General features: G+C 41.9%; 2 protein-coding genes across 8 annotated transcripts in view; both read right to left on the bottom strand.

Annotated features, from left to right (window-relative positions):
• Positions 1-450: 450 nt before the first annotated feature.
• On the bottom strand, positions 451-10,002 carry PAIP2 (poly(A) binding protein interacting protein 2). The gene is made up of 4 exons (XM_076349855.1): positions 9,898-10,002; positions 5,277-5,436; positions 2,820-2,999; positions 451-1,541 (listed from the first exon to the last, which is right to left on the bottom strand). The coding sequence occupies exons 2-4, from the start codon at positions 5,412-5,414 to the stop codon at positions 1,476-1,478; spliced, it is 384 nt and encodes a 127-aa protein (XP_076205970.1). The 5' UTR covers positions 5,415-5,436; positions 9,898-10,002; the 3' UTR covers positions 451-1,475.
• Positions 10,003-13,574: 3,572 nt separating this feature from the next.
• The window catches only part of MATR3 (matrin 3), a 28,389-nt gene continuing 14,215 nt past the window's right edge, over positions 13,575-27,748 (bottom strand). For 6 of the 7 annotated variants that reach the window (XM_076349668.1, XM_076349665.1, XM_076349664.1 and 3 more), the window contains 13 exons: positions 26,912-26,973; positions 26,342-26,383; positions 25,987-26,090; positions 24,759-24,811; positions 24,160-24,285; positions 23,405-23,530; positions 23,045-23,215; positions 21,614-21,745; positions 20,164-20,207; positions 19,313-19,703; positions 17,204-17,597; positions 16,479-16,600; positions 13,575-14,855 (listed from right to left, as the gene is read on the bottom strand). In XM_076349668.1, coding sequence (XP_076205783.1) covers positions 14,805-14,855; positions 16,479-16,600; positions 17,204-17,597; positions 19,313-19,703; positions 20,164-20,207; positions 21,614-21,745; positions 23,045-23,215; positions 23,405-23,530; positions 24,160-24,285; positions 24,759-24,811; positions 25,987-26,090; positions 26,342-26,383; positions 26,912-26,973 — 1,818 coding nt within the window. In that variant the 3' untranslated portion in view covers positions 13,575-14,804. The remainder of the gene's footprint in view (positions 14,856-16,478; positions 16,601-17,203; positions 17,598-19,312; positions 19,704-20,163; positions 20,208-21,613; positions 21,746-23,044; positions 23,216-23,404; positions 23,531-24,159; positions 24,286-24,758; positions 24,812-25,986; positions 26,091-26,341; positions 26,384-26,911; positions 26,974-27,748) is intronic. The other variant, XM_076349667.1, reaches the window with a different exon arrangement.

Below are 27,748 nucleotides of genomic sequence, written 5' to 3'. Positions count from 1 at the left end.
TCAGACTCGTAGCCAAGGACTGCCGGAGGCCGTCACCACATCCACCACCCAACCCACCCACACCCTCCTGCAGCGCTCCGGGTTTACGGGACGGAGAGCACCCCAGCTCCAACAGCCACCGTGCCAAAGCCTCCGACTGCAGGCGCCAGGCAGCGGGCTTTATACAGTGCCATCGGCTGCTAACTAGGACCTCCCCGTGCTGCCAGCAGCAGCAGCGGAGCTGAACCGGGATTAGCAGCGGTGAGAACGAAGGAAAATATGCCCAGGCAAGCGCGTAAAGCGGGAGGAAAGAACTGAAAGAGCAGTCCCAGTCCCACCTCGGATGCGTATTTGGGGCTACCGTGTTACAACCGGCCCCACAGGCCCCGTACCCAGAACGTCATCCCTTTCCCCTGCACGTTGCCGAAGGAGTTTCCATGCCAGATGCATATTCATGAGACAGCCACCACGTCAGTTCTACTATTATTTATTTTTTTAAATATTTTTGAAAAAATATAATTTTTTTACAATATTTTCAACTTAAACACTATTCACACTGAACACGTATGGCAGCTTAACCTACCCGAATATGAAGTTTAAGAAGCCAAAACTGTTCTAGCTTTATTAAAAGAAAAAAAAAAAAAAGTTGTTGTGCTGTAGACTATTGTGTAGTGATGATTAAACAAAGCAAGGGAAAAGCACCACTCAAATCACTAATGCTAGGGTTGTCTCGGTTAAATCCAGCTATAATAAAGTCGTACGCTAAAAGTTACATAGGCAGTGCTATGTACGGATCTGGGTTCTTGGAAGAAACTGTGATGAAACTCACATCTCCTTTAACATAATCAGGAAGTGAAACGTTTCTAACATGATAACATACTGCGAAGTACAGGGAATTTCTTCCTTCCCATCACCTGGATGTTAGCTCAGTAGCTGAGATCTACGACTCTGTACAGGTCTGTAAAATTTCTGTTAAAGCTCATGCTGCTTAAAAGGAGCATGAGGGTTTTAAGGGGAAAAATTAACATTAGTAACAATACTGGTATTTCAAAGGAAAGTTAGCTAATTTGCATAACAATCAGATCTCCTTGCTTTCTTTTTTAAGTTAAGGCATTATCAGGTGCAAACTAGCACCAGTTAACACATCTTTAGTTAAAAACAGACCATCCTTAGCAAATTCCAAGTCCGATTTAAAAAGACAGAGTCTGCAGAAGGTTTTATAGACGTGGTACTTTGTCTCAACTTGACTGGTGCTTCTTACCTCACCGCCTCCTTTGCAGAGAGCCAGGGTCCAATTATGTTTCCATTAAACTTTTGACAGATTTACTTAATAACAGTCTCAGCACTTTTATTGAGCATGCAAGACTAACAAAACTTTGGCAATGCATAAGTGTAACACAGTGACAAGAAGAGAGAGCTTTTACAATTAAATCTTCTAATACTGGCTTCACAGTGTGGAAATTGTGCTACATCCACCGAGAGAGGGCCCAGTCTACTCAAATATTTAAGTACTTCACCCCAGGAACAAACTCCTTTGCGTTTGGATTCAGATTACTCTTGACCTGAGGAAGGGAAAAACAGAAGTCTACTTGAATCACCGTTTTCATCTTCTATTTTCAAGCCAAATACAATTCTAGGCGGACAGCATTAGGAACAGTTTATGGACTTAGAGTAACAGTCAGGCATAGAACAGGGTTTTTGCATATACCAAAAGCCTCTATAATCACCAGAAAAGCCCACTCCTCTGTGCTAGCACCTGAATTATCCATCCTTCCTTAGCACCACCTGGACGTTTCGGTCAGATGAGGGCTCAGGGAATAAGAAACAAGAAAACCACAGGCATGCATCAAATACAGCAACTTTGCTTAATGCTGAAATAGCTTTTTCTGAAGTTGAGCTGCTAAAACGTGCCGTGAGGTTTTTAGATCTTGCTTATTTAAGCAAGAGGAGACTTGTTCCAGGAACCTAAGCCACTTCTGGGAATTTAACGTATATGAGCAGTGTATCGATTTTTTACATTTCCGTGCCTGTGACTACCCTGTCCTCCCACTTGGCAAGCTGCTGCTCTACAACGTCCTGCAGTTAGAGGTGGGCAGCCAGCATCTTCAACATGAGCTCTTTATTATGAAAGAAATGGAGGATTAGGCTTGTGTGTTCTTAATTGAGTCTAAAACTGCTGCCTGCAGCTGCTTAAGCTTGGAAAAGTAGGGGTTTGCATCTGCATTTCACAGCAGTTGTGTGACAGGACGGTGTGGTTTTTTGTACTCTGTATCACTAACTTCGTATTTTGTTAGGGAAAATATGTACACACTGCCCTTTCCTTTTACTTAAGCTCTGGACAGAAGTCATACAGCAAGGAAGAGGGAAATAATCCTAGTTCAGCTGCTTTCCCCTTCCTTAGAATTTCTACAAAGAGATCTGCTACAATCCAAACCAGACCTTAGAAAGTGGCTCGTACCTACCCAACACGGAAGTGTTGACAGATGCTGAATTAAACTTTTGCAGTCCTGTCACCAAATGGCACTTCACAGGGTCAGCGTGCTTCGCTCACCGCCTTTCTTCCACAACATACTACGCATACCCAAAGCCACTTGAATTTATGCCATGGGCTAGGAACGGCACCGTGTGGTTATGAAGGAAACCACTGAATAGGTCATGTCACTTGAGGAAACATCCCTCACCCAACCGTTCCACATTTCCCCCTCCATCATACCCAGGCATGGTTTAAGAGTCTCTGGCCTACGTGTAAAAGATTTCCTCTTGCCATTATCAGCAACAAAAATCAGCCTTGGACAAAGAGAAATGTCAAGCTTTAGAAATACGATGAGAAACTAATTTACCACCAGATCCTCCAGCGATGAGCTGTCACTGATAACAAGGTCATTGAACTGGTCCTGGATTTGATCCATTGTTTGTGGGAGATCACGGGCTGGAATAAACCATTCATGCTCCTCCTCTTCCTCCAGCATCTCCTGGAAACAGCGCTCAATAAATTCTTCTTCCCACAACTCCTCTTCGATCTATACAATGAGAAGAAACCGCTTCGTCAACAAACTTACTGAGAGCTTGTGTCTTCATTCCAAGGTTTGTGGACCTAGCTGACCTTCTTTCTAGCTATGCAATAGGACTTCCAGCAGAACACCACGCTTGTGCTGCAGGAAGGCAATCAGCTTTGATTTTTTTAATGTAGAAAAGTGCTTTGTCCCAGGAACTTGGGCTGCAGTTAAAAGGGAATGGCAGGAGAACCCCCCAGCCCTAGCTGTTCCATTTGCAGCTTGTTACGAGCTCAAGGAGAAGGAAAATGTTGGTTCCAAGTGAAAATTTCAGTTGCACCAACTAGCCTGGACTGAACTCACTGCAAGTATGAGGAAGGGAACCAGGGACAACACATGCAGCCAGACACACTCCCCAGGAAAGTGTCCTGCAAGACTCTTGGGAAAAAAATAACCACTGCCTGTCACTTGGAACGGGGAACAAGCAGCATCTCCTCGGCTGTAGATTACGCGTTCATGCAATGTAGTTCTCCTAAGGAACTCCACATGATCTTAGCAGTTGTTAAGAATGCTGACCTGCTGTACTATAAGCAGGACAAATCAACTGATGCAGAACTGACACACATTGAAAAGATTAAAGGAAAGTTTTGCTTGGTTGTTCAGTAAACAAGCTTTGGAGGGAGTTCATCTCGATAAATTTTCCATGTCCTGCATCGCAGTACTTAGGAGTGGAAAACAGGGAAATAGCAGCTGGTGTGAACAACTTGCCAGACCCAAGGGAGCGGAAAAATGATTCGGGACAGATTTAAAAGTTCACTCAATGGAAGCTCAAACAAGTTTTCCTGTCTATCCTTCACTATGAAATCAAACACATACTTGGTCCTCAAGTGGAAATTCAGTTACATACCACAGAGACCAAATCAAAAAAGTTAACACCCAAGTTCATCACCATATGCTCTAAGCCACTGTCCAGACAATTCAAACCCCGCACGAAACACCGACTTAGTGATTTCCCCAGTAAAGCACTCCAGCAAGGACGGCGGTCTCCAATCAATCCTTCTTGTGAGGGAGGCACTGTCTCCGTCCTGCGTGCCGGTAAAAGGCAGCCGTGGGCACGCAGCCACAAGCTAGTATTACAGCAGGGGTTTCCCGGCTCCAGGTTTTTTGTTACATGGTTGTACAGCTACAGGTGCCTCCAATGGCAGCTCCAGAAGTACTAAATAACATTTAATTCCCCAAATGTCTCGAAATTAACATTGCCTGTTTGTATTTTCCAGCCCAAGTTTAACTCGTTCAGGTACCCACACAGAAACGTGCCTGCAGCGGCAGGCGACCAGGCTGCCACATGGTGTTTGCCTGCCTGAAATAAGACCATTCTCCCATCTTCCCTCTTCTCTGAAAATGAAGCACATACCTGAAAAATAGTTTATTCACGGCACAACTCTCAGCTCCTTCCCCAAGAACTACACATCCCGTATACTAACTACAGTACAGTCCCCAGGAGGAAAAACCCACCAAACGGGAAACGACACTGAGACCATCCTGGCGTATGCACAAGAGAATTTAGATTTTGCGAGCAACCTGCTGGCACCCTGAAGAGAGAGCAGCAGACATATCCTATTTCAGAAGCCATACTGTGCTGGAGTGCAGAGAAAACAGCTACTTGAGTACAAAGATCAAGTTTTGATTAAGAAAGGGGCGGTGGAAAGAAGTAGGCTGTTCCCATCCTCCGCAGGAGAGAGAACTGTGTCTTGATGCAAGGTGAAAGATGAAGCTAAGGCTTCCTTCCAACCTGATTGCGAAGGCCAGCTGTAAGACACTGAAGTATTAAGCAACGAACAGGACTGTCACCCAACAGCTATGTCCACCAACTCCCTTAGAAACAAGAAGGCCAGGTATGCACCTGGACGTATCCAGTTCAGAACTACCACAGCCGGCATGTTTGCACATGTAAAACCACCACAGCTCAGCAGCCCAGCAAGACCCGTCCCTTCCAACGTGCCACATGAAGTCTGTCAACTATTTTTTTTTTCCTCCCTCCTGCAGAAGTAGGGAATTAATGGATGCATTAGAACATGCTGCACTTCCCATGTTTTCCACCAAGATTACAGAAAATAAGTATTTATTGCCGGAGAAACCGAGATCTGTTTGTTCCCCAGGATTACTCTAGCAAATCTATCTAAAAACCCCCATCTCTAAAGGATTCCCAGTCTTGCACCCCGGTTGCTAAGCCACAGCACCTCTCCCTGCAGCTAGAAAGTGGTAAAGCACATCACAAGACATTTATAGAGGGAAATGACTTGCCTGCCTGTTAAATTCCTCTTCGTTCTCCATCCACATGTACTCCGCAAAGGGATTGTCATCTTCATGAGAATGACCATTTATAATCACATCTTCACTGATGATGCTTGGGCTAGTACTGCTGCGACTTGGATCTTTCATGGCTGCGTCTTTGATTCGAAGTCTGCAATTAGGAAATGCAGTAATTAAAGCTGTGCAGATTCGCCCATCACCCTGCTTCTGCATAAGCCCGGCCCAAGGGAAGGCTGCACCTGTATTTGAAGGCTCCGGGTAGCCTTACCACGACTGCAGCAGAGGAGCTCTGCTAATCGCAACAAGAGTATCAGAAACGCCGTTTCCACTGTAGGCAGATTCGAGTCACAAGTTAATTTCCCAAATTAAACCTCACCAAATCAGCAAATGCCAAGCACCAAGGCCAATGAAAAGCGACAGAAAAAACCAGAAAGCATGCGTACTTGCCAGTAGTTAAGGCAACATTCAAGAAACAAAAGAAAAATTTGTTTTCCAAAATACTTTTAAAGCTCCCACCTGAGTTTCAACAAACTCCCCTGGAAATGAACTGCCCAGCGTCCGTACTGTTTCAGAGGGGGTGGGCAACGCTTCAGGGCAATTTCCAAGGATACCCATGGCAGGGGAAACTTTGGCATGACTTTTAGCCTACCCAGATTCAGTTACAGGATGTCCTATGTGATTGCATGAACCAACTTTCACGGCCATTTCACCGCTGGGAAACCTTGCAAGCGAGGCAGAAACCATTACGCACCGATTCCTCACAGAGCCAAGGTGGCACAACAGTTCTTACAGCCACTTCATTAGCACAAGCCCACTGATTGGGAAGCTTCAGGTAAAGACAACATCATAAGGCACTGGAAGACAGTACGTGCTTGCCTCTCATCCCACTTCATTAAAACGGATTGAGTCACGCCTGGAGAGCACTCAACATTTCTGCGCGTCCACGATACGCGACACCGCAATGTCCCGAACTCAAGGAATGAAGGTACAGTTGGCAAGCATGTTTTGTTCCACCTAACCACAACCAAAAGCAGGACAAAACCTAAATTTGGTCTGAACCCTTGTCATACGAATGGTATTGCAGCCTTCCCGCCAGGCTCGTAAGCCTGCGTGAAGCTTGTAACTCTGAGTTCAGAGACCCAAGTCTGCTCCCAGCCTAGGTTCTACTTGAAAATCTTATCTGCGTTGTAAAATAAATGAGACGATGCTGGTTTTCCTACGCCATGCTTAAGTACAGATATCAATACTGGAAAAGCTGAGTATTTTTAGATACTAATACTGGCAGTGTTAATTTTTTTTTTTTAACAGTACACAAAGCATGTGAGGCAATGAGCTCAAAAAATAATCAAACTTAAACGTTTTTCTAGTGCTAAAAATTCGCAATGAAACGATGCAGCAGTGAGTGAAAATATTTTTATTTTATTCTCAAATCAACATTTTAGCTCATTGTCTGCATATCAAAAAATGACTTATTCGGAGAAGAGGGTATCAAAATATAGCCTCCATTGTTATTAGAGTGCAAGGGCTTATCACGTAGCAGCTCATATTTTCTCTTTATATTTCAGCTGGTCCTATTATCTATGGAATTAATGCAAGTTTTGGTTCAAAATGTACTCTTGATAATACCAGGTCAAAGGCTTGTCACATCCAAATGATCAATTAAGAAAAGCACAAAGAAAAAGGAACTTGCCTGGTTTGCTCTATTCAAGGTTTTTAAATCAAAGGCAAACCCAAGTACGGAAGTCACTTTAGCTCCCTAGGAAGTACAACAAATGAGAGCAGAACCCGGGTATTCTAGCAAGAGAAAACAGGTTCTTTTTGATGTTCTTTCAAAACAAACTTGCAAAGCATTACTGGCAGCATTTAACATAAAACAGGAAAGGACACTGCATTTAACACCCCAATTCAAGCTTGAAATTGCTTTAAGCAACTTCAGCTGTTCACAAGCTAACAAACAGGATGGACTAAAAGAAATAAAAGACCTCAGAGTCTAAAAAGCCTTATTTTTTTTTCTTTTTTTTTTTTTTTTTAAATTACTGGCAAGTGTTTTTCACCTTTTCTTTTGTGGAGTGGATCTTGATATTAATATTCCACTGGGCTTCCTGCACACCAACAATTTACACTACAGGTGAATAACTGCATTAGCAGTGTAAGGTACTCAGGCCAAATTCCAGGCAACTTCTGTACAAAGACGACTGCACCCAGACAAGCCATAAAGGTAATTCAAAAAAAACCAAACCCCAAACCCTACTTGTTTATGTAAAAGCTTGAAAGGTTAATTTGTTGAGTCATGGGCTAGTTTTCAAATTTCTTAAGTGTTCTGTAGAACACAGGTTATTTGCTCTAGGAGGGAGGGAAGAGAAGTTCAGTGTTTCACATTTGGACTGAAACAATGTTTTCCATTACTGCCCAAGGACGATGCGGATGATTATCTTAAAGAAAGATCCAAGGCTCAACCTGAATACCTGAAGTTTATCTGATGAAGCCCTAAGTCCGCTAATGTTTTCCCACAGGAAAACACGTCAACAAACGCTTCTCCTGCATGAACAGTCAGGAAGCCCCAGGCCAGTCCCTTACTCACAGCACTCCTTGTAATTTCATTTTCTGCAACTTGTAATAAAATATACTGTCTAGGGAGCTTTCCATTTCACCGTTTCAAGATACAAACCTGCTGGCTTTCTATGCTCATTTGCGAGGCCAAGATTAGTCTCGTTCCACCCGTATTAGATACAGGCTTTTTAGTCATGAGCTACAGGCAATTCTGAGGAGGAGAGCCAAATGCCAGTTCAGTCTCGCAAAAAGTCACAGTCTAAGAAGGCTGCTGCAGAAAACAAGCCGCAGTGACAGGCTACACTACTGCCGTGAATAAAAATAATACATTTTCCATCTGGGAGTAGGTGGAAAGCAGAGGATCTCAAAGCTCCTTACACTCGAACAGGAACTAGAACATTAGTAGTGCTAAGGAACAGAAAATATGGAGAATTCTACCACAGTGGTATGATTTGAGATCCAGCCCCAAATTATTCTGGGATTTTGGCGGGGGGTGGGGGCGATACAGGAAGAACAGTGTAAGTGCATATGGAAAGACAGAAAAAAATAGGATTTTTATCTCAGGAATGAAGTCAGAAGTTAAAAATCCTGTAACAACAGGCCTTTTGGTTGACTCAAAACGTTTTCTGTATGAAACTCGTTACTCCAGAACATCATGAAGGTCCATTAGTTTACCTCTTTCTCTGAATTTTGCTGCGTTTAAAGCCACAAAGAGCCCTAGACCAACCATCATTAAAATTCAAAGCTTTGTGATTGAAGATTTTGCATTTAAACCCCGATCACGGAAGATTATCTACTGCCTACTTCGGAAGATAACGTCAACGGGCCTAATTCCATACAGCAAAACCCAGGTCCTTACCCTTGATAAAAAAAAAAAAGGGGGGGGGGGGGAAATTAAGACATTTGCTTCAAGCATCCCGAAGCAACAGAGCACAGCAAGCAGCACGATCGGGTTTTGGCATAAGCTGAAGTTTCAGCAAAGCTGTTTTAGTGCAGCAGGGAGTGCTTTGTACTTCTGTAGAAGATGGTGTTACTTGTTTATTAACTAGCGATTACTCTTGTGAGTCAGGAGCGCCGGCCAAGTTTCTTGTTATCTAATTAGATTAGCAAGTGGCAGTTATCAAGTAAACTGATTATACTCCGTATAATAAATAGATTTCTCAACCGAATTCATGAGGGATGCCAATGCTATCTGATAAAAACACTTCAAAGCCTTGCACTGGAGTTTACTTGAAAACGGCCGACTCGTTTACACAGCAAGCCAGCACCGAGACTTAAAAAACCCCACAACCCCAGGAGGCTGGCTGCAAAGAGCAGAGCCCTCGCAGAGACCAGCAGCTCCGCCGGGAGCCGGGCAGGCACGTCGGCCAGCGAAACCCCTCGGAGGGGGACAGGGTTCGCCGCCCGGGACACCCTCCTCCGCGCCGACGTTTTCAGTAACAGCGAGCGCCGACGCCCGCGGAGCCGCTTCGCTTCAGCGGGAACCGGGCGAACCTGCCGGGCCGCGCGGGTAAACTCAGCTCCGCCGCTCGCTCTCCGCCGATACCGTCGCGGTTATCGGTGGCGGGGCGGGCTCTACCCCCTCCCGGGGCCGGCCGCGTACCCGCCTCGGCGACAAACGCCCCGGAATCGCAGACCCCCAGCTCCCGGCGCGGCTGGCTCCAGTCCCGCCCCCACCCCGCCAGACCCGCGGCCTCCGGGGCCCAACGGGCCGGCGCGGCCTTCGCGGCGTCGCGCCTCCGCGGCCGGGAGCGGGGCCGCCCCCCCCCCCCGCTTTGTTCGCCCGCGAGGGCCGCCCCCGCGGCGGGGGTTCCGTCCCGTCAGGCCCCGCGCCGCCGCCGCCGCCGGAGCGCGCCCCCCCCCCCAGGACCCGGATGGAGCTGGAGACAATGAAGACGGCGCCACGGGGCGGCCCCACCGCACAGGCCCCGCCGCCGCGGGCGGGGGAAGGGGGGTGAGGGGGGGCCGCCGCCCGGCGCCGCCTCAGGGGAGGGGGCGGCTCCCCCCGCCCCCCCCCGCAGCAGCGGCCCGGGGCTGCGCGCCTCCACCCGCGCCGCCTCACCTGCGCGCAGAGGGAAGGGCCGCGGGTGCGCACGCCGGCTCCGAGCTGCTCCGCCGCCGCCGCCGCCTCGTCCCCCGCTCGCTGCCGGCTCCGCTCCGCGCCCGCCGCCCCACTCCCCTCCCAGCGCCGCAGGCCGCCGGACGTGAAGTCACTTCCGCTACCTGCCTGACCTCATAGACACCGCCCCCTTCTCCCCCGGAAGCGGCGGCAGGCGCGGCGCGCCCGGCCGGCAGCCCTGGCGGGGAGGCGGCGCGCCGCGCGCCGGGACGCGCAGCCCTTCGCCGCCTCGGGCCCCGGGGGGCCGCGCGGCATGCCGGGAGCTGTAGTTCCGCCGGGCTGCCATTTCGCGCCGCGGTGGCGGCGCGGGGCACGCCGGGAAGCGTAGTCCCGCCGGGGCAGGGCGAGCCTCCATCTTGTGGCGCCGGCTGGGATGGAGGCGGCGGGGGGCCCGCCGGGGGGGGGCCGGGGCTCCGGCCGGGGGAGGCCGAGGGGGCCGGTCCCGCTGATAACGAGGTAGTCCCCAAGCACTGCCCCGCTCCCAGGGCCAACCCGCCCCGCTTGCAGCGGCAGCAGCGCGGGGAGGGCACCGCACCCCGTGGGCGGCCCCGGCCACCTCCGGGCACGCCAGCGGGCAGCGCGGGGAGGGCAAAGGCGTCGGGGAGCGTCGCCGCAGGAGAAAACCTGCCCTGCCGTGCCTCAGGGCTCCCGAACCTTTTCCAGCCTCCCTCTGGGGACACGGGCCGACCTCGGGAAAGCACCGAGTCCTGGGCTTCAGCGGGGAGAACGAAATTTGTTACTTTCTGAAAACCACCCTTGTTTACAAAGCACATGTTTCCCCACTACACTCATGCATTTTTAAGGTTCTATATTAGGAACCATGAAATACCGAACGCCGTTTTCTGGGACCTACGTTAAGAGCTGAGAATTCAACCCTATTTACAAAATGGGGTGAAAAAGCAATTTTTATTCTCTCCTTTGACTCCCCCCCCCCCCTTTTTTCTTAAAGGTTAAGGTGGAAATCACTCCTCCTTCAGACACTACCTGCCAAAACTAGTGCACGGAGGTTTTAGCAACGATCAGAGCCATGCTGTGCTCCTCACTGTTTACCCATCCTCCCAAATACTCTGCCTAGGTACAGGCTTTTCCAGTCCTCTGATCTTCACAACCTCTTAAAAAGCACAGAAACTAGACACTGACAGGGTTAAAGGCCCTTTGTTCCATCCAAGGCACTGATGAACGCAATCTGACTTGATCTGGAGTCAAAACGCAGTGTCACAAAACCACCTCCGCTCAACACCCGCCTCGGTACGACGGACGGGTAAGCTAAGCACCATGAAAAGCACGAAATCTGCCCCGACAGCAAGTTGGGAAATGTATGGCAGGGCAGAAAAATATTTCTATGTGCAACTGCAAAGCCCAAAAGTCTATGTTACTGAGGACTAGGTTGCACAGATAACCCTGAAATCCATTAGTGGTTAAAGAGTTACCAAAGGTGAGCAGATTTTTTCAGGCTCAAGAACAGGTAGTGAGCCAGCAACGTACAGACCAACTCGCTCAGCTTAGCTCTCCCCACGACCCCACCTGTTGGGCTGGAAAGTCTCCTGTGCTATCAAAACAGTCGCGTAGGCTGCCTTGGGGCTATCTGAGGATAACAATTTCATTAACATTTCTCTGCTCAGCCCTTTACTTCTTCCTAAATGCTAGTGAGGGATAACCAACTCTACAGAAAGTCTAGGGTTTCTCAGCTCTTCCAGGGACATATTCTCCCTTGAATCAAGCTGGTTTTATTGATTTTATTAGTCACCATTACTAACTTGTTTCCAGGGCCTAAAAGCTTTCTCTATGGCCTGTCATACACTCGCTAAATGCTTTACCTTCTAGCCAAGTACAACCTTAAAATACCCCTGCAAGGATCATCCTTAAAAAAAAAATCAAACCTACTCTGCTCTTACCGCTCTTATTTCCAACTCTATTTTAATAAATCCAGCATGACACATGGCTTTCTCATCTATAATGGAGGCTTCTCTTTCTACTTACTTCCCACGGTGTTCAGGAAGCCCAGGGCCTTGTTGCACCTCTGCTGAACTACACACAGCAGAGGCAACAGCCTCTAGGGGTTACTCTTCTGAGTTGAAATTCACGTACGAAAGCTGGCATCTAAATCACAGAGCAGTGCAGATACAATTATTTCCAAAGAGTAAGCAGCCCGTAGCAAGACCACATATTATTCTGCCACCAAAGCGTGTTCCTGGCATCCGTCCTCAAGACCAAGCTATTCTGATGCCTTCTTTTCACCAGAAGTTATTGTAAGGCATGTATTCTCTCCCTGTCCTTTGCATGTAAACAGAAGACATTTTGCAGAAACAGATTAGGTTTGACTTATTTCTGATGTATAAAAGCATCACGTTGCACATGTACAGGTGTGAAGACTTACATACAGCTTATCAGGGTTTTGAAAATACATGCACTAGGCATCCAACATCCAGCGATACTAGAAACTGAGAGTTGATGGGAACAAGGGGGTTTGACTCTGAAGTTGGACTATGCCGCAATTACTTTACACTTTACGCCTGGGAATTCTTTATGTTTACACACTAAACATGATGTAACATCCTCCTACAGTTTAATCCCCGGCAGTTGCACAGGTTAGCATTTACAACAGGCTGAGGACACTAGGTGCAAGATCGCTGAACTGCACAGCTATTTAAGATGCAGGTAATAGCTAAGGAAAGGCTGCTTTAAAAATAAAACATACAGAGCTGCAGTATTTCAATACATTCATCTTAACTGCACGTTGTAAGGAAACAAAATGCTTGGGGGAGGTGGAAACCTTAAAAATAAATTCTTATCTACCATAGGGGAATGACTGCCAAACATTGAACGACTGCTCTGAAGTCAGGTCCTCTGCTTGGCTGATGAACTAACTGAGCAGCCTCTTGGAGACAGATGAATGACAAATGTCATCATAAGCAAGTGGGGGTCCAAGTACATCCTTGTGACTTAGTCAAAATAGAACTGACTGCAGGGCTGCTGTTGCTTGCACTTTTCTACAGGAAAGCTGTAGAGTAGTTTTAAGACTATATCACTGCCTTACATTTAATTGATTTCATACAAACACAAACAAAACATTGCATACTAATGAGTGCCATGTACAAAGCAGTAACTTATCTTTGTGAAAGTGCACGAATGAGTCACTGCACAAGAGGATTTTATACTTTGGATATGCTGTTTAAGTAAAATCTGCACCATTAGCTGCTTATTAGCATTTCACCACTTCTATACAGAGTCCCCAGAGAAACTGCTACCATCACAGTAGGAGGTGTTTGAAGTTGTGCTTAATTCTTGCACAGAAGGGATTGCACACCTCCCCTTTTTGTGAGGATGCAACCGCAGAAAGTTACAACTGGAAAGACAGGTTATCAAGACTTTACTTCCACAAAGCACACCATCTTGTGTCTGCTAGATGTATTTGCTTAAGTAAATTAACTTCATCAAGATTCAGCCTCCTAAATTTGAAAACCCTTCTTGGCACTGAAGCCTCCCGGTTGGCCAAGAGGCTCGGGTTGAAAGAATTGTCCCTGGTCATTTTTATCCACGTGAACGTGATGTGGCTTGAACTTCAGCTTTAGTGAAAATACCATAAAACTCAAGAAATGAAACTGTCAGCAGAGTATACCTACCAGTGTTTTAACAAGTGATATTTTAATTTGTTTGGAAACGAAAGAGGTTTTAGGAAAGAGAAAGAAAAGTTATGCAGTAAGCTGCTAAATCACAGGTGTTAAAACATGCAAATTTTAAAAAGAAAGCTAGAGTTTCAGCGTGGTATCATGAACACAGGAGTAAAGAGTTCAGTAGACACATTGGTTAACATGCCAAACATCTATAACAAATTACTGTTGCCTAGCTTTGTTTATTGGTAAATCACTTTAGTAACCTGAATTCACAAATAAGCAGTAAATAACAAAAACTACAGATAAACACAGGTTACACATGCAAATTCCTGTTCACATATCACATGTGCAGGTACATTAAGAGCACAGTTCTAAAGATTCTTGACGAAACCAGATTTTAACAAAAACAGTTTTAAAATGCAGGTATGAAAAAATTACATGTGAAGAATATAAAGATACCTTTTTACATTTCAGGACTCAAATGCTGCTTTTGAATATACTAGAGATGTACGACAGCTACAAGATTCAAGTAAAAGCAGGAAGAGCTCAAGGAAATAATACTGGTCAGAGGAGAATGGGCAATTACTTTTCACTAAAAATACACGGAATAGCTGAATAGGAAAGTCTATCAAGAGCTTAGGAAAAAAAATCACGAAGTTGTAAAGCTGACTAATCACTAATTTTCCTATTTGCTATATAACAGCAGTGACATTAAAAGAAACTGCAATTCAACATTTAAAAATGCAACTTACATTTAAAGACTTTTCAAAAGTGAAATGCAATGACAGCCTTACACTCCAAATTAAATATCTGCTAGGCTCAGACTGAAATATGGAATGTTCTAGATAAAATAAAAATACAGTGTTACTTTTTATTTTTTATTGAGAATGGAATTGAAAGACAATTTCTGAAGCTTGAAAGTAGTAAATTTCACTTAAATGAAGTTTTCTTCCCATAGATGAGCTTTCCACAAGGGTGCAAGATTTTTTCTTTAATAGCTTGAAGTGTCAAAACGAAAACTTGTTGCCATTCTCACATTAAGAACAAATTTTTCTCATTAACTTAACTGCATATGCTTTTTGCTACAACATTTAACACATGAACAGACCTATAATGCCTACTGTATTTCACTAAAACAAAAAAGAATACAGTATTTCCATCTACTACTTGTACTGCTTTTAAAAAAGATTAACATTAAAAACAAAGCCACTGTTTTCCTTACATCCTTCCTTCCTTTTAAGCTTCTTTCTTTTGCCTGTGGTCTTCTGCCATTTTATCCAGAATTTTCTGTTAAAAGAAAGCAACCATATTTTAGATATATTTAAGAGTTTCTCACAGTCGCATCATCAATAACAGAAACATAAATCCAATTTTCAAGTTGTAAAATCTGTAAATATTAACTGCAAAGGTCTGGCAGTTAACAAGACTGGCACTTCTCCATATACTGAAGTGACGTGGAGCTCCTCTGAAGCACCACATTATCATTATGTCACCGAACATACAGCTCACCACCAGTAAACACCAAATGGCAGCCTCTGCAAGCATGTACCCGGCCCTGCCGTTAATGCCTTCTTGGCTGGCAAGCCAAGAGAATTACTTTCCATTTTGTCATGGTCGTGTGACAGCGGTTGTGCCACTTACCTGGTCAGAATTTGCCATCTATAAAACCAGGGACAAAACATCTCCCCTCCCTAGAGGAGGGTTATTTCGGAAGTTTCAGGAATTTGTTAGCATTTCGATGACATTTGGTAGCAATATCAATTCATCTATTCATTTACTCTCATTGCTCTCAAAGTGAACGAGACTCCCAGCTAGAGAAGTGCCTTGCCGTTGTGAAACAAAAGCTGCATTTCCCCCTCCCTTCCTTCCCCGATTCTAAAACCACACCAACGTTAAAGTCATTCAAGAGCAGCTCGCTAGTCATTTGTGCCCTGGAAAACGCAAATCAAATCATGTTTCATTTAAGTAAGTGATAAAGTTAATAGATTGGGATTATTTCCCCCACTTCCCCTTTCACATCAAGTCTTTAAAGTCCCATAATCTGGTACCTCAATGGAAAAAAAAGAAAAAAAAGCTATGGGTGATGGATGAGGTGGGGTTTTCTTACTACAAGATTCTGCGTGGTAATTGATTTTCTGATCTACTCCTTGATAATGTTGTTTGCTTTGTGACATTTATTTGTGCCATCTGCCTTCCAGGGCTCTGTATTTGTTTAGGGTTCCCTATTATTGCAAGGGAGAAAGCAAACGCTTTTAAGTATGAGATGCCACCTTCTTTTCTATGGAACCCCTGGAGTTTGTTTTCAGCTCAATAATCAACTGGTATGAAATCAATTTATGTGAACACTGCATTATTCTTAGTATTTCATTTAGGATTTCCCTTTCGCAGAGGTGGTATTTAAAAGCAGCTCACAGTACACAAAGATACAGCAGCAGCATTATCATTCATGCCATGCAATCATGTGATACCTAATCAAATTAGAAATTGTAAAACATGCTCACAAAATCAGAAGTTGCAAATATGGATTTTTTTTTTTTTTAAATATATAAAAACTTCAGCTCAAGCTCTGTTGACTGGTTAAAATACTCTCAAAGGGACAACTGGAAGGGATTTGAGTAATCTGTATTTACTCTGCACCACTACTTCTAAGCCTGGCCTTTACTCCAGTCGGAATGCCCTCTTTAATCCAAATTTACCAAGAAAATGCTGGAGCCCATCTTTAAAATGTGTATCCCTCTGTATTATTTTCAAAAGATGAAGTTTTGGAGAGGTCTAGCTTCAGTTAAAAGTTATAGAATAAGCCAATTTCCACTGCCTGAAATATTTTTTTTTTCCCTCAGTCCAGTCTCGTTCAGATCTATTCCCCAGGAAAGAATCACGCCATTTAAAATGAACAAGTTTTTGCCTTACCTTCAACTTTTGATAATGAGGAAGGCTGCTGCAATGGGTCTTTTTTGCAACATCTTCATTTGTGTAGAACAGGGAACACAATTTGCAATAAAACCCTGTTTTGGGTACCACATAATTCACACCTAGAGAAGTAAACACCACAAAATAAACTAAGAGATCTACTCTACATCATTTCTTTTAATGTCATATGTCATTTCAGCTAAATCTTAAAACCATAATTCACTTTACATTAAAAGCTGCTTTATCTTTAAAAGTCCTTGTTTTAGTTTAGTCAAGCCAGGGCCTAGTAATAACTAAATATGTGCAGGCTTTTTTTTTTTTTTTTAAATTTAAAATCAACCTTTCAGATTAAGGGTCCATTTTATTGGTTCCTTCAAAAGAACTAACAAAGTTCTGTGATCAGTTTCTGAGTTCTGAGTATTTAGTATGAATCTAAACTATTACCACTATTGTGATTTGTGCTATTAATTGAATTTGTGTTGCTAAAATATACCTCTTCCAATTTAATTTCTGCCTAAGGAAAGTGTTATGGAGAACCGTATGAAAATAAGGGAAAAAAAGAAAATAGTAGGGTTAGGGGAGGAGTGATGAAGGGGGGAAGAGTGGGAAGCCCTAAAATGAAAGGCTCAGAGGCAATGCGTTGCCAGAAATAAAAGGCAAATGAAATGAGAAATGCTACTGCAATGCACAGAGACATATTTGAAAAGAAATGGAAACAGCCTTACCAACAGGAATGTTTGGCTGGTATGGCCCAATCCTAAATTCATCTGGAACAAGAGATTTCTCTTGGACAATCTTTGTTTCCTGTTCATCCTGGGTGTCTGTATTTTCATGGGCATTTTTCTCAGTATCCTGTGCTGTTGTGGTATCGGAAGCGTCAACAGTTTCAGCCTTCGAATTATCTTCGGGTTTGGTTCCATTTTCTAACGTTTCATTTTCCTGCTCTGGTTCCTCAATCTTGTCTACCTTGATTTCTGCCAAACTATCATCGTTTTTGCCAGCAGATTTTACTGCCAAACCCGACTTGCGGAGTTTTTGATGATCCGAGTCTTCTTCGTCACCAACCTCATCTAGAGTGACAAAACCTTCCATGCTCCGCGGAAAGCCACCCACGTATCGCTGTTGAGAAAATGTTTTCCTTATGTCAGCTTATTCTTAAATGTTTCCCTCAAACTGTCTTAAGTTTCAGAAGAGAAATATCTTCTCCAAATTTCCTGGAAAAATGCTCAAATTCTTCCTTCAAGACCTACCTCACTCACTCAAAATGTTACTCAAGCATACAGAAGTGTAAAACAAGCTCTTTTTAAATGTACTCCACTGTCCCACAATCAAGTGTTCAATTTCAGAGTAAGTTTGGGGTTTTTTTTGTATCATGAGGGTCCACTGTTTTATCATATCAACATGTGATCTTCAACTTGAGAATTTCAGTATCTTTTTGCTCTATTTTTACTTTGAAAGTCCTTCTAACATAAGTATTTTAATTTTAATTGGAAGTCATTTTGGAATGCACAAGTTTTGTTTCTATTTGAGACAGTCCCACAAGATCCTCCAATTCATGCCTGCATAAAAGGTAAAGCCCTTCCAGAACACTTCTGTGCCCGCTAATAGTGTGAGAGTTCATAAAAAACCCCATGAATTAAGAGCTCTTTTTCAACCAGTGGAAAGCTTGGAGCTTCCGCATTAAAGAAAACAAACAAAAAATCAACCCAAAACACACCAACCACCAAAACTGTGGAGGTCTCTTAAAATCCAGTTTCATTAAAAGACAGTGAATCTGTCCGAATTCTGATTTTTTCTGAAACATTCCTGCTGATATGGAGACATCAGTATTCCACATGCTTAACAGCAATCGTGAGTAGTACTGAAACAGCATCAGCTTTACATCTCTGTGCTAAGAATGTAGGTCTTCAAGGAAGCAAGTTTGGGTTTTGAGGCAGTTTATCGTAACTGATACCCACATAATAAGAAATAATCACTGCCGTTTGCATTGGCAGTATTAATCCCAACACCATGTAACTAGCTTCCTGATAGAAGGAACCCCCAAAATTGAAAACCATGCACACTTCATTCATTAAGAATAAGGAACATGCCTTACTTTTTGCAAAACAATATTCCAAGTCAACAACATTACTAAAACTTTGCATGCTACTCCACATAACAGAATATGATTTAAACAGGAAAAAAGCAGCTGGTAGGACATAAAAAAACCCCACGAGAATGTGGGATCATCTGGTAAGAAAAGGAAATTCACAGAAAGTAGCCTATGACTGAAGACACCTTGAAACTACTTTTTCCCCCCCCCTCCTCCAATTGGAAATGGGCCTTGGCTAACGCAAATGGACTTGCCTACCTTCTGGCTAAGCATAAAGAGTAGATGTACATACAATTTTGTCCAAGTCTAGATCAGCCTCAAGTCCCAAATAAATAATTTTTTGAATGTCATTTTTCTACTCTATGCTCAAAAGAGTAACTGACTATAGGCAGTCTCAGGAGAAACTGCTCAAGAGAAAACAGCTCCTGAGTAGTATCAGTCAAAAAAGGGATGAACAGAAAGGCAAGAAGGACCCCAGGAAGCGACATGGGTAGAAGCCCACAAGTTAACAGTTCCTGTCAAAACAGAAACAGTGATTTATAACTGATTCCATTTGCAAGCTGCATCCAATGGGATCGTCCGTTTTCTTCACAGGAGCTTTAACACCTGTTTCTCTTCAGACAGGTGTGCCATGCATGTGTTTTAAAGACCAACAGAAAAAGATCTGAAATAGAATGTACTGTGGTATGCCATTTAAGTTAGACAGGGTTTTCCACACTCGGGTACCTTGCTATACGATTACCTTTTTAAGCTTTTTCTTTGTTGCTGGATTGGCCACAACATTGCCCTCAGTTTTTATGGTCACATCATCAGCTGTGTCCTTTTTTTCTTCAGTAGTCACATCAGCTAAATTGGCAACATCTGCATCATCTCCTGCTGAGCTGCCACTTTCTAACAGTGCTGCTGCTTCCTCCTCATCCACTAGCAGCTCATCTTCAGATTCCAGGAGTAAACTAGGCTCATCTTGGTCTGGCTGTTCACTACTTTTAGTGCCCGATGGCTCAGCAGCATCATCTTGTTTCTCCTCTTTCACTTTATCTTCTACACTGCCACTTTCGGGTTTCTGAGTAGCATCTGTTTTAGACTTCTTATCACTTGGAGAATCTTTGCTGTCTGGAGAATATGTTCTCTTTCTGTAGAGAACAAAGAACACTTGCTTGTAAACCTGAAGAGAGCCCAGAAATGACTAAAAAAAAGGTAGGTTATATTTTTCTAGACAAGCCTGAAAAAGATTGTGTTTTAGTTGAGAAAATGGAAGGTTGGAGGGAAAACCTTGAAGGATACCATTCTTCAAATATGCAAAAGGCTGCTGCAAGGAGGAACTGTCCTTACAAGACAGGACAGTGGGTTTAAACTGCAGGAAGGCAAGGCTAATTAAGGACTGGAAAAGACTTCCTGAGGAGCCTGAAGAGGCTGTGAAATCTCCATCATTAGAGGAAGAGGGTAGGTAGCATATTAGAAACAGTTAATCTCAGGGCATAACAAACAACAATTTGGGCTTAGAGCTTGCCGGACTTCTTTTCTATCATTTCTATACTAAGGTATTTTTTTATTTCTTTTAAACAACATTATGCTTTAGCAATAGGAAATTACCTAGTTTTATCCTTTTTCAGCAGTTCAACTCCTTTGTTTGGAATCTAAAATAAAATTAAAAAAATTTTTAAGTCACAGTGGAGTATTATTTATACAACTGTTGCAGCATTAATGCAGACCAGACAGCACAATCTAGCCAAGCGCTTCCAATTATGTTAATCCACAGGTACTCTTTTACCATGCCCACCTACCAACCAATTAATAAAGTGCTATTATGTTCGATAGGACCTTACCAACCTAGAAATCCCATGTCTTTATTCACAGTAATTATCAGTTATTCAGTACAAAACAAATGGGATATCCTGCTCCAGAAAACCCATATACACTTCCTCTTTTGTTTATGAACTGATACAGTGTGGTGCAGGCAATGGCACACATCAGTCTTACTCTACACTCTTCTTTCTTCCTATCATTAGTAATGGGCTACATGGAAAGCTTTTGAAGACAAACCACTTATTTAGGAGTTACTGAATAGGAAATTCCACTTGTATGGTACTAACATGGAAAACTCTTCAATGCATTGGTTAAGTATTTGAATTTGCCACAAAGTGTTCATTTTTGGTGAATGATCATGTGCAATAGTCAGATTTCCTCATACTCCACAATAGAAAGCTTATATATTTTATGAGACAGCTTGATAGTTCAGATTTCTCCTGTTTTTCTACATAGTGTCCTAGTCTGATGGAGAAAGTCGTATAATTGCAGGAGTACCCTGGTGTTATGTCAAAAAAAAAAAAGCTATCAGCCAGCCCTTTCCTCCTTGATATGAGCTGCACATATAAAGGTGCAGTTACATCACAAGTTTTGACAAAACTTATTCTTAAAAATTAGATTGCAAGACTAAATCTATCTATCTAGGTAGTTGGGGTTAGTGTCCACAACAGGGATCAGAAAGCTTTCTGGTGCTAAAAAAAAAAGTTTTGGATGGCATCTAACACAGGAAACACATTCTGTTGTAATACTTCATAGTTTAAAAAGGAGTCCCTAAAAACATTTTGTCTTTTTTCTGTACACAAGAGTATGTGTACAACAAGATGGACAAACCGACCAGCAGCTGTGAAAAGCCAAGAATTAAGCATACCACATATGAGTATGTAGTTCTGCCACCCAGCTTGATTTTACTCACTGATCATTTTCAGGAGGGTGAGGAAAAAAGAACCCATGTTACAGAACATTCTAAATGGAGAAATTTTAACTAAAGTCTACACCAATTACTCTAAAATCTGAATTCTAGTAGTAGTTTGGTTTTTGTTTAATATGAAAGGAAAATCCTTTTACTTTGTTCTAAGCCTCATAACACCACACTCATGCTAAGTAACTGCACTTAAGCAGCCAGAAAATACTAAAGCGAATCCTTCCATTTTACAAGCAGCATTGAATTCTCAATAAGCGATAGCTGTCTTCACTTTACACCTTTAACTACAATTAAAAAACTAAAAAGACTACTTACCCTTAACACCAGTTTCTTGTATTTTTCAGATAAATCCACTTTCACACATCTGCCTTGGAACCAAAGTGCTTTGTTGGCACAATGCTCAACCATAGCTAAAGCATCTTCTCTGGTCTCCATCTCAATGAAAGCCTGAAAAGATTCACACACACACATTAAAAACGACTATGAAAGACACAACACTTTTGCAGGCAAAGCTATTTAACTTAAACCACAGCATTTCCAAATGCTGAAACAAAGTTATGAGATTCAGCTATATCCATCTTCTCCAAACTAGCCGTACATTTTAAAATTTACCAAAGTGCTCTATATACCCCAGCATTTCAATTCAGTAATATCTGTCCCATAGAAAGTTCTGAAATTAAACAACAGGCATTTAAATAATCTGCAAAAAAAAGGTCAGGATAAAGTAAAATGTGATTCCAAATAAAAAGCATCTGGACAATGAAACTCATTTATTTGGTGCTTAAGCATCTGGGAATTCCAGGGTAGCTGAGAAACTACCCCAGTATTTTATTTTTATTTTTTGAGAGAAGCCTGAAACAGAAAGGCAGCAGCTGCTGGTCTATATGCCCTGCTTTGTGAGGTGTTCCTCGAAGAAACAAGCCTATGACACACTAAGTTTGCTGAACAAGCTTTTAAAAACACATCTGGGCTAGAGTATCATTGGCAGATAGAAGAAAGTTGTTTCTGCATCCCACTTAGCCAGCAAGGGATTTTATTTTTCCAGTGAAATAAGGTCAGGGAGGACTTCCTAGGGGTCATACAATAGATTCTAGTAATTTTTCATTCCACAAGTGTGGCATTAGGGGATTCAGGCACTCATCTCTTTGAAAAAGCATTGGAATTTCCTATTTAACTCAAGGGAGCAACAAACTGGGACAGCAAAGCTGAAAAAAATTTAGAACTAAATACTTTAAACTCCTGTGTATTTATAGAAATCATGTACATGCACATCCAAAGCATTTTACTATACACATGCAATGCACCATCTTCAAACTTTTTTTTTTTAAGTTAAAGAGCCACAGCAGGACTGCTTTTGTTTATTTTAAAGAATAAAAACTAAAGGGTAAATGAAAGAAATGTGTAATAGTGGAATACATTTGTTCATGTTTCATAGGTAATGTTTTTTCAGCCTTAAAAAAAGTTCCAAGACTCAGAAATCTGCGTAACAAAAAAATTAAGCCTCAACACTAAATATACCCTCTTCACAGCTGAGGCCTGGTTTTTTTTTTTAAAGCAGCTCACATTACAGTATCATTTCGCAGTAAGCTAGATACCGAAACACCACCTACATAGTCCTCTAATAATTTCCATATGTATGCTAGAGCAGAAAGTCTACGCATGCGCCAATTAAAGGCACATTATTTCTTCACAATTAAAAACCTTAGTTTCAAATCTTCACACGTGTATGTTCCTACGGTCAGTTACCTGGCTTTTCATTCTCATGAGTATGTAGTTCTTAATTTTTCCATACGGTTCAGCCAATTTGAGTACTGCGTTGTCAGAGTATCCTGAATGAGGTAAATTGCTGAGGTGAATCACACGACCAAGTTCTGGTTTTGGCGGCTCAGTTTTTTGGTCAGGTTTACCCTCAGGTTTCTACAATTAAGAAGGAATGAAATTTTTAAAGTACATACTACATAAAATATACATGGGTGACTGTCCCTTGATTAAGTTGATACAGCAGAGAAGTACATAAATTAAGAATAACTTAAATGCAATGGCCTCATAACACTGACTGCCCCAGATTAAAATAAGGCAATATTAAAAAAAGCAGAAGCGTTTTACCTTTATTCTTTTGTATTTCTGTGACAAGTGGACTCTGACTGGTTTACCAAATACCAGTGCGGGTGTTGTTGAATAGTATTCGACTGCAGCCTGGGCATCTTCAGTGGTCGACATTTCGATAAATGCCTGAAGTCATATAAAAACAAATTAAACGCTACTCCTTCAGGAATTAGTATTTTTGTTTAAAATCTCAAGCTCTTCCTTGCTTTCCTGTAAAAACAGCTGCATCAAAAATGAAAATTGCCTTTTGGTTACAACATTAACTGACCTGCAGAACTTGGCATGAATTTCACATACTTTACTTAGGTGCACAAACAGAACTATTTGGTTTGTTTACATGCCACCTAGATTTGGATTCAGAACATTCAACTGCTTCCTGCTTTTTCTCTTCTATGATATTGGCTTTTTCCACACTTCAAAATATGACACTCTGTATAATACAAACTAAGACCAAGTAAGTTTTCAGAGAATAGTAGAACAGGAACAAAATTTGCAAGCATAGTGTATTTTTGAGAAAGCTATGAACAACCAACAAGAAGGACTTTTAAACAATATTTAAGTTAAAATGCAGTACTATAGCATTTCTGGAAATAAACATACTAGTCACTCTTCCCTTCACACATGTGACCTTGGTGACACGTGTGTAACCTTGCTTGGTAGCTGAGCAAGTCCCTTTACAAAAATTAAGCTCAGACAGTAAGCATACTAAAGTCACCAAGCAGCACCAACAGCAGTACTAAAGGGCCTAATCTTACCTCATTGATTTTGTTTAGAATCAGGTGATTTGTGATTATTCCAAACGGTTCAACAAGCTGAAGCAGCTGGTATCTCAAGTTCTTTCCCCTCTGGAAATCCATGATGTGAACAACTCTGCTTGTTTCCTGCAGAAGACAAAGCATGCATACACATGAAAAGAAAATGTGTATCAGCTAACCTAAAAAGAAAGTCTGTGAAGGCTCTGCTCTACTTTTTTTTTTTTTTTTTTAAATCTTCAGCAGTAACTAAAATGAGATGCATATAGAAAAGGCACAGAACCTCCAGGGATTTGCACGGAGGAAGATGCCTGCCGTGCCAAAGTTGCCTTTCTGCATGTTCATGTCCCACAGCTTCACCATAAGAGAATGTTTAAACAGGGTCTGTACAGTTTTGGAACAAATATTTTGTGGAGTACTTGGCACAGCAAAACCCCAATCTTATTCCAAAGCTTCAGTACTTCCACACAAATAAATCCTAAAGTCTCACTTTTAAAGACAATCCATTCATTCAATAAAATCTTATGAAAGCAAACAAAAAGCATATTTGCATAAAATTGTGGGTTTTTTTTTAAAGAAACCAACAAGTTATTAATACTAACCACTCTGCCCTTTTGCATGTGTCTCGGTCCTTGCATATTTCCATTTCCAGCTCCTTTAAGAAATTAAAAGAATGAGCAAGCTTAGTAACCTGTAAGGCTGCTATTAACATGTCTCTTTACAAGTTCATAAGAGATGCAAGTCACTTGTAGTACTAAACCAGAATGACATCGTGTTTTAAAAACTAATTATTTCATTACAGTCTGAAAAGGCTGTTAATTTATTTCAGAGCTCTTGTAACTTGAGGTCCTCCTTCCTGATCGTTCTGTTCAGCTCAACATTAAAGAGCTGCACTTACCGATGTGCAGAAATAGCAGAGAATAAGTAAAGCCCATTGAAAAAAAATCTCTCCTGTTTTAGAGTAAGATTTGCCACAGCAAAATGTCTCCATACACAAAAGATGTGAGATCTCTAACTAAGATACACTTTTTACAATTGAGGTTCTAGGTGTAGAAAAAGACTCCCTAGTTTTGGTTCTAAAACAACAATTGTTTTATGCCCATTTAATGCCCATTTTACTAGGAAACACCTGAAACAAGCCTTTCAGCTAGTTCAGATAGTTTGGCTCAAAGTCAAGTTTGAGATGTTTTGAAAAATTAACAGTATTATTTTAATGAAATTAAGTATGACTGCATCTATCATCTAAAAATTCCTTTAAAGTGTCTGAAATACTTGTAATCTGTGAAGATAGCTAGATGAATTAACTAGTTTTGCTTTTTAATCACTTGAACTATGTAAAAGGTAGTAACAACTTCAAAGGAAGTAACAACTTCAGGCAAGAACCTGATTCTTAGCCTGCCTTCCTGTGAAGAGGCTTGCATGATCCACCTTCCCATTTTCTCAGTTGCTATTCAAATCCATTTGTCAAATTCATTTGAAATTAAGGGGGAAAAACACTTAGGACATTGAATTCTTGCAAGTCTCACAGAAAACCCCACCAACATGTAGCCAAATGGAAGACAATGCAAAAAACTTCTAGACAGGAAAAAAAGAAATCAAACATAGTTAAAAAGCCAGCCATAACCACATGGCTGATAGGTAGCAGATGGTGGAAAGGTGAAAGCGTGTCAACTGAGTACCAGTCTTGGGCTAGGGAGGGACTAATGTATTTCAGTTCCACTCAAAAGCGAGTGTTTTGTTGTTCTAAAACACTGGTAACAAATTAAAACAAAGGAAAAAAATAAAATCAAGCTCTTCAGTCTTGTAAAAGCGGGTGCCTGTTAATGTTACCTCTTGGCCCAACAGGAGGTCCTCCAAGGTGAAATGGAGGTGGTGGTGGTCCCAGAATTCCTGGTGCAGGGTTTGTGGATTGCTGCAACATAAAGGGATCACCCCTAGAAAGAGGGGAAAAACACCTTAATTTTAAACCAAAAAACTGTGAAGCTTTCATTCTCAAAAAACCCCCTAATTTCTGCAGAGCATCCAAGAAGTCAACTTTAGCTACTTTTACTGCTGCTCTTCAGCTAGTAGAAAACAAAGGGAGGTATCCATTTGAAGAAAAGGAGGTGTTTCTCATAAAATGTTAAAAACGTCCTCTGCTTCACATAAATAATTACAAATACTTTAAAAATTCATTATTACTTACATTCCATGTCCTGAATCACTGTCAGGATTCCATTCTGGATATCTTAAAAGAAACAAAACAAAAAAAGAAAACTTAAGAAAAATACAATCTCCTCTGTCTATGTAATAATTTTCATACAAGCAGCAGTGCCTTTACATGTTAACGCAGACAAAACACACGGTAACACTGCCCACTACAAGACACACGAGCAGTATCTATGGACAGAATAAAAGTGTTACTCTTAATGAGAAACAACCTACACTGTATGTAACATGTCTGCCAGTTTATAATACAAATTGCACTGTCTTACAACACAAATTTAGAAGTTGGCATAAGTGACTAGTAAAACATTACAATAGATTCTCAACTTCTAGATCCAACTCTCTAAAGCGTTACAGATAGATCAGTAGGATTTAAGTTATGAACCGAGATCCCTTTTTTGTCCTGAAGATGCTCTTTTAAGTTGCATGTTTTTATTCCCTACAAGGCACAGCATGTTTTCTAAACCTGCTTTGTGCAACATAATTGACCATTATTTAGTTGTACATGCCCTCATGCCACAAGAATGTTTACTGTACTTCAAATTCATACATTTCAAGAAGCAGCTGACAACGTCGGCTGTGAGTCGCTCCATTGATATGATGGTTCCACTCCTGCAGCAAAGTAAATAATTAAAAATTAACAGTCACATATGGCAAGTCATTTTTAACAAAATAACGTTGTATAGTGCAGTATCTTCTCTTCTAAGCTGAAGTATCAAAGATACATACATAGATAACAAAATCTCTTTTTGTAGTGCTTTAAAGAGACACTGAAATTGGACCTACCTCTTAACTCCTAACCTAGGTGAAAAGGTGTCTGATGAAAAATGTCTTGCAACCTGTGGGCTTGATCCTGCCTCAGAGGTGCAAAGCTTACCAGGGGATAACTGCTACAGCATACATGCGTATCATTGCAATTTCAACTTTCAGAACTGGATGCTGAGATATTTTTTTCTTCAGTAATTTTAGAATTTCCTCCACTCTCTCTGCTTTGTTCCTCAGACTTTTAAAGATTAATGTGAACTAAACACTCAAGTTTTTAGAACCATAAAGGAGCCACGAAATTGCAAGGAATTCAGAAAGGAAAGACTAAAAGAAATGAAAGTGCATAGCTAGGACAAACTCCAAGTATACAGGTGACATAAAAATACATGACCATTTGCAGGGAATAATCAAGAAAAAAAAAGGAGACCTAAATTAAGATGGTACAAAGGAGGAATAATGGAATTAAACCAAATCAGCCAGGTAAAATTCCTTCTGGTTCTGGGTTTAGCACCAGAAAGGAATGAGGGCTTTCTACTTTTTCTCTGCGGATTATTTTGATTATGGAGTCATTTATTTCAAGAGGAGAGAAGGCATGGGGACTCCTCCTTTAGTATAGAGTGCC

This window comes from Aptenodytes patagonicus, chromosome 12 (assembly GCF_965638725.1).
Source record: "Aptenodytes patagonicus chromosome 12, bAptPat1.pri.cur, whole genome shotgun sequence".
NCBI lineage: Eukaryota > Metazoa > Chordata > Aves > Sphenisciformes > Spheniscidae > Aptenodytes > Aptenodytes patagonicus.
Note: the sequence above shows the minus strand (reverse complement) of the source record. Positions and strands in the feature narration are given on the sequence as shown.